Raw genomic sequence first — 6,524 nt, forward strand, 5'->3', positions numbered from 1 at the left:
TGTAATTAATGGGCACAAATGTATATTTTATTTTAACTGGCTGCACTAGTCTGTCCTTGTAGTAGGTTCCCATCAGCATCTTGGACTTTTCACTAAGATGAAGCATTTTTAGCACTAAAGGGAGGGTGTCAAGGCTGGCTCTGGCCTTCTTGGTGAGGACTTGGCATTGCAGAAACTCCAGACCTAGTGGAGGGAACACCCGCTTGGTTGTGGGTTTGTTTTTTGGTTTGTGGTTTGTTTTTTGTTTTTTCTTTTGTGGGGGGGGGGAGGGGGGACAGGGGGATGGGACTTTTTAAAGACCTCCCCAAGAAAGGTTCCCATAAGTATATTTGCCCAATATGGGCCATGTGTTCTATAGTCATGCTTAGTGTTGGTCACGTTTAATCAACTTCATAGTTTTTCTATTACTGAGCACATGCTGCTTTAGGCAACAGGTTGATGATCAATTATGTATTTAATGAGGTTTCTTTGTACATGACTATAAGACAAAACCTTTTGTCTCGTATTGGATTAAGTATGTTACATGTTAGGAGTGTCAGGGGCAAGTGCCAGAGAAGGTGTGTGTGTAAAAAGCATAAGGGCACATGCCAGATAAGCTAGCACCACATTGTAGATTAAGGAAGAGTCCCGTGCTTGGCAACCCCACAGTAGCTCTGTGGGAAAACTAGTTTTCCCCTTGTTGGGTCTGGGGTTTTCTGACCCTGAGCAATCTAAGGGCTGGGCCAACACTATCCCAGGGGGAAGAACTCTTTGCTTCACCGTCAGAGAGTGCTGCTTTAATGTCTAGATGTTTTACATGTGAGGCATTTTAGAAGAGTATTTGGTGACTTAGGGTTCCTATACATGTGCAGGGAGGCTGCTCAGACACATTGCATTTATAGCGTGTCGAAGCAGACTGGATGAATCGAGTCTGCTGGAGCATGGTAATTACCGTGCTCCAGCAGACTCCAGTGTTATGTATATTGGTATCCCATGCTGGAAAATGGCGGCAGGGGTGCTTTAATTAAAGCTCGAGCTTTAGTTAGAGTGCCCCGCCATCATTTTTCAGCACGGGAATACTGATGTACTTGACATTCTGTGTGCTTTAATCAGAGCAGCTTTCGGAGTCACTCTAATTAAAGCCCTTCCTTCTCCTCCTCCTCCTCCCCCCTGTGCCCCTCTCAGAGCCATTAGTTTCTGTTGACTTGAAACACAGATATTCTGCTGTACAGTGGTGTGTAGAATTTTTTTTCTTTTGTTTTCCCCTTTCCCTTTAACTCTAGTATGCTCTTGCTAGTTAAACTCAGCTAAGGTAGCTTGCAAACATCCTATGACATCTGCCTGGCTTTGCTATGGTGTGGTCTGGGTTTGTTTGCTCAGCTGCACAGAAGTGGGGATGGTTTGCATAGGATGTGTTCTTGGCCATGAGTGCTAGCAGAAAGGAACCCAGTCATTGTTTAACAGAGGGGTGTGGGGGCCATCTGCCAGGAGCATAAGGACTGCACCCAGGTTGTACAAAAACCCTGTCCCACTACCAGGCAGATCATGATGAACAAGTGAATTGGGGTGGGGGGAGGAGGTGGGGGAGCAGTAAGAGCCTCAGTGTGAGCAGTTCTCCATCCAGGACCCTGCAAGCAGCTCAGAATGGCAGCAATGCATGTTTGGACCCTGGTTCTTGTGCATCTGCGGTCAGTCTGAAGGCAGCTGTGTGTTGCATGAAGCTTTGCGGGCCACATTCAATACCTGGTCATAGGTACATAACTGGCAGCTGTGCCTACTGAAGCAAGCGCAGGATTGGGGCCAGGATTTTAGGGTTCTGATCCTGCCTTGTGCATTCAGAAACACAGCAGTGTTCAAAGGAAATCTCCTGTTCACCTCCTCTTCTGGCCCACCTCTTTCTGATCTCCAGAAGGGGGTTCAGTAACTTACTTTGTGTTATGCAGTGATTTGGCAGTAGAGCTGGACACTTGACTCTTGGGCAGTGCTATAAGCTTGAACCAATTGCACTTCCTTGGTTGTGAATTGTGCTGTCCCCTTTCTCTGTGCAGGCTTGTGGTGGCTGTTGAAGAGGCTTTCACTCACATCAAGCGCCTCCAGGTGGAAGAGCAGCAGAAAGCTCCAGGGGAGATGATGGATCCCCGGGAGGCTGCACAGGCCATCTTCCCATCCATGGCAAGAGCCCTGCAGAAATACCTGCGCACCACTCGGCAACAGCATTACCACAGCATGGAGAGCATCCTGCAACATCTGTCCTTCTGCATTGCCAACAGCATGACACCAAAGGTAATGTGGCCAGAACCAGGGTGCTGTAGGAACAGACAGGGGACATTCAGCACTGTGGTGGGGGGAAAAGGAGAGTGGGGCAGGGCTGCTATCAGTGATGCTTTGCTGCTTGTTACCTGGCTTCAGTTCATAGGTTGAGGCCTGCTTCTTCCCCTTCCTGCCCTCATAGGTAGCAGTCACTGATGCTGAGGTCCTACCCCAGCATCACTAACAATTCCAGACCCTTGTTTGGAAGCTTCCAAAGCCTATCACAAATGTCTGCTGGAAGTCATACTGATAACTGTGGAGTCACCTCTTTAGAGGTGTGTCCCTAGCCTGTGGTACTTCTGGAGTAGGTGGTTCAGTAAGAGATCTTTGTTGGTGCCAATCCAGTGGAACAGTGTTGGAGGTCCCATCTTGTGCACTGGATGTCAAACTGGGGTCTTCATTCATTGACCAGAGCCTTAGAGTTCCCAAAATAAGTCCTGTGCCAAGGAAGTAGCCCAGTGGCTAGGGACATGTACAGTAGGCCTGAATGGCAGGACTAGCTCCCCTAAAACTAATTTGTTCATTCTCTCTCTGTCTCTTCATCCTGCCATGTCCTGGCCAAGTCCCAGTTGTTCGACTACTTTGTGTCTCCCTCAGCCTCCAGTTGAGCAGTCATTCCTCCCTTGCTGTTCAAAGCAGCTGTGCAGCTATGTAAACTGCTGCTACAGTTCTTTCCGGAGGGGGCTGCACTTGAGTGGTGGGTGATATGGGGCCTACAAAAGGTTTTTTAACATGCAGAACTCCTCTTAGGGATGAAGGCCAGCTCTAGGAGTGCAGGTACTTTCCAGCTTACTCTGCATTAAACCCCCCGAGAACAGCAGAAGCGTTGTGGGGTTAGAGAAGACAAGTTAGATTACCTTTGGGGTGGGGTCTGCTGTGACCTTTTGTAAGGGGGTTTGAATCCCAGCAGGAGCTTGGCACAGGGTGGGCTGACAGCAGAACTGCCCACTCGAGAGTCTTTAACAGAAACTCTAATGTGCAAATGGCATCAAGCAAATTGCTCTAAGTAAGGCTTGTTCTCTTAGGTGTCTCAATGAAAATACTTGCCCAAGACCAAGGGAATCATGAGCACTAAAATTTTCTCCGAATTGTAGACAGAGTTTTTTAGGGGAAGGTGATTCTAGCTCTGCCTGGCTGACCCTGTTCTGGGAGTAGTGAGACCTGTTCTCTTCTGACAGTAGGCCCTTTTGGAGCTAAATTTCATATTTAAAAGACATTTTTGGATACTGTAACTCATGCAGCTGTCTGAGGTGGTATTAAATCCATGTCTACCTCAGCCACTCACTTATTCAACAGCATCTTGGCATGCAAAATGCCAGAACAGCATAAAGTTGCCAAAATGAGTCTAGTGCCAGGGATGTAGCCTGGTGGCCAGGAACATCCTACAATAGAAAGAGAACTTTGTGACAGGCCTGAGTTGCAGGACTGGCTCCCCCCAGCACTAATTCATCCATTCTCTCTGTCTTTAGGCATTCCTGGAGCGTTACCTCAACCCAGGCCCAACTCTCCAGTACGACAGGGATCGCTGGTTCTCCAAGCAGTGGACACTCGTTAGTGAGGAGGCTGTCACAAGTGGATTAAGGGATGGGATTGTTTTTGTCCTCAAGTGCTTGGACTTCAGCCTTGTAGTTAATGTGAAGAAAATCCCCTTCATCAAGCTCTCTGAAGAGTTTGTAGACCCTAAGTCTCACAAATTTGTTCTTCGCTTACAGTCTGAGACTTCAGTTTAAAGGGGTTGAGTGGGGGGGGAGGTGGTTTTTTTAGTTGTGCTTTTTTTGGGTTTTGTTTCCCCAACGCTGACTGAAACTGGCAGTTGATGGACCAGTAATATTTGACCATCTGCACTTTATTTGGAAAGGGTGGGGGGAGGTTGGAATATCTATCTAAAAATATCTTAAGAGGTGACAGGACACCTTGGCTTGGTTAGCTCGGCCTTTGGAGACAGGACGCGTTCTTTCTTGTTTTCCCCATGTGTTTGTAGATCTCTCTCCTTTTTTTTTCTCTCTTGCTCTTTCTCTCTCTCTGAACAAATGCAGCATCTGTATTTTGTTTGGAAACCTGCATTACAGTGATTGGTGTGTGTGCGCATCTGCTTCCTGCACAGGTCAGTTTCTACGGGAATGCATTGTCCAGCTTGTGTTTATGGAAGCCTGTGTTAATCTCGGAGACTTTGTAACTCGTTTTCATTTAAGAAAGTGTGGTGCACAGGCGGAGAGGAGGTTGTTCTACAAATAAGGCACTCCTGTGACTGAAGAATTTTCCCTTAACCTTTTTGCTTCTCCAATGATGCCAGACCAGTATGAGCCCTGGACCAGCAGGGCTGTTTTTTTCCATACTTTTTTTTAGTTTCTGAAGTTGCTTCTATTGTTGATTTGTTGTTGTGACACTACTTTTTTGCAGCTATTTTGGATTTTTACCAGGTTGTTGTTGTTATTATTATTTTAATGAGGCTTCAGAGATTTTTTTTGGCCAACATGGTTCTCTCCCACAGCCTTTTCACCTCTGATCCCTGTCCCACTAATTCAATGGGCAGTCCCATGCTACCCCTGCCTCACAGCTTTCCAAATGCGTTTCCCTAGCAACGGTACCTCCAGGGGTCAGTTTTATTGCCTCGTCCCCACCCAGGGTTGCTATGTGTTTGCACAGTTCGAGTGGTTGAGCTGGATGGTTCTTAGGGAGAGGGTGTGGAGTTTACCTATGTCTGACAGCCCTGCTGGGCACTCCCCTTTCTCCTACAGGAATTTGGAAGTAGCACTCCAGAAGGCTTTGAACACACCTCTAGGAAAGAAGACAGGGAAACACTTAACCCCTCTTCTCATAGAGAAGGAATCTGAACAGGGCAGAACTACTAGAGTGCCATAGTCCCTTAACACAGTATATTTAAATACACTCAGTACATTCCCCTTCTTCCTGCTCCTCCTCCCCCACAGCTATTGCTGAGAGACCAAACTCTACCTGAATGCTGAAACTGCCTGCCTTTCTTGACCGTTTTCCACTGTGTTGGTGTTTGTTCTCTTTGATACTAGACACTGCAGAAGCCTGGCATCTCTGCTCTTTTGTGCAAGGGGTGTCAGTTCTTAAATTTAGTTTTTTGTGTGTGTTATTTTTTAAAACGCTTTCTTTTCAACATTTAAAAAAAAAAAAGACAAGAGACTTAAAATTTAAAGCTGGGCCTCAAACAGGACCCCTGTATCTGAAGACCCTCCCAAATTTGGAGGAGAGGAAAAGTGTTTTGGGTCCTGATCTCTGTTCTGGAGCTAACTGCTGCTGCTTTAACAATGAGCAAAAGCAGACCTGCAGATCCAAATACCTTGCAAATGCTGGGAAAATCTGGGTCCAAATCTGAAGCGAGCTTCATTGCTTGGGCTCCCACCTCTAAATTTAATTTAAGTACATGCAACAGGGAAGTGTTGTTCACCCTGAAGCCTGGGGAGAAAATCTTTTATGATACAGGGGTCTGTTTAGCATGTGCTTTTATCCTTGTTTCTGTGGCAGATGGGTGTGTTGACACATGAAGGCCCCTCTCAGCCAAGTACTGAAGTGTGAGCCTAACCCTAAACCTCAGAGCATTCACACTAAAATCAATTGAACTACCCACTTACTTACAAATGTTCCCAGGCTGAGGCCTAGAACAGCAGTGGTGAGACCATCTGCTAGTTGTGTTCTGCCAAATCTTTCCTGCCAGTCCTATGAGATAAAGTATTGCTAAGGACAGACTACCTTCCCAGTACTTAGACACCAGCTAGGATTATGAAGTAGCCAAGTTGTCTAAGCAGTGTTGTAGACTGGCAGGGAAGCAGAGGCAAAAGAAGGTGTCTTCTCATCACAGAATAAGATGTCTATAGCATCCCCAAAGCACAGGGGAGTGGGTTGGTTGGTTGGTTGGTAAGGCTTCTTGGTAATTTGCACTTGTTTTAGTTTTTAATGGCCATTGCAGCATTTTAATTTTAAAAGCAAAATTTGGGATTTTATGACTTTTAAAAGGAAACAGTTGTATAGCAGGTTACGTGCATAAAAACATTGTGTGTGCATTTAACCTCTTTGAAATGCCTGTAACTGAGAGTGTGGGGGACTGGGATCTGAGGCAGAGAGCCTGGGAATGACTTGCTGGAGCCCCAGTCGCAGTTGAATGGGCTGTCTGCCATCCAGGCTTTCTCTGCCCGGGGCTCAGTGTGAGTTCAGAGTACTTGCAGCCCCACCAGTGAATGTCCATTGCTTCCAGTGTCTCAGTATGA

General features: G+C 46.6%; 1 protein-coding gene across 1 annotated transcript in view; it reads left to right on the top strand.

Annotated features, from left to right (window-relative positions):
- The window catches only part of VANGL1 (VANGL planar cell polarity protein 1), a 107,515-nt gene extending 102,252 nt beyond the window's left edge, over positions 1-5,263 (top strand). The window contains exons 7-8 of the mRNA XM_019527261.1: positions 2,028-2,262; positions 3,759-5,263. Of these exons, the coding sequence (XP_019382806.1) occupies positions 2,028-2,262; positions 3,759-4,019 (496 nt within the window). The 3' untranslated portion in view covers positions 4,020-5,263. The remainder of the gene's footprint in view (positions 1-2,027; positions 2,263-3,758) is intronic.
- The last annotated feature ends 1,261 nt before the right edge of the window (positions 5,264-6,524 follow it).

Source organism: Gavialis gangeticus, unplaced genomic scaffold (assembly GCF_001723915.1).
Source record: "Gavialis gangeticus isolate Ggan-Ray unplaced genomic scaffold, GavGan_comp1, whole genome shotgun sequence".
Taxonomy (NCBI): Eukaryota; Metazoa; Chordata; order Crocodylia; family Gavialidae; genus Gavialis; species Gavialis gangeticus.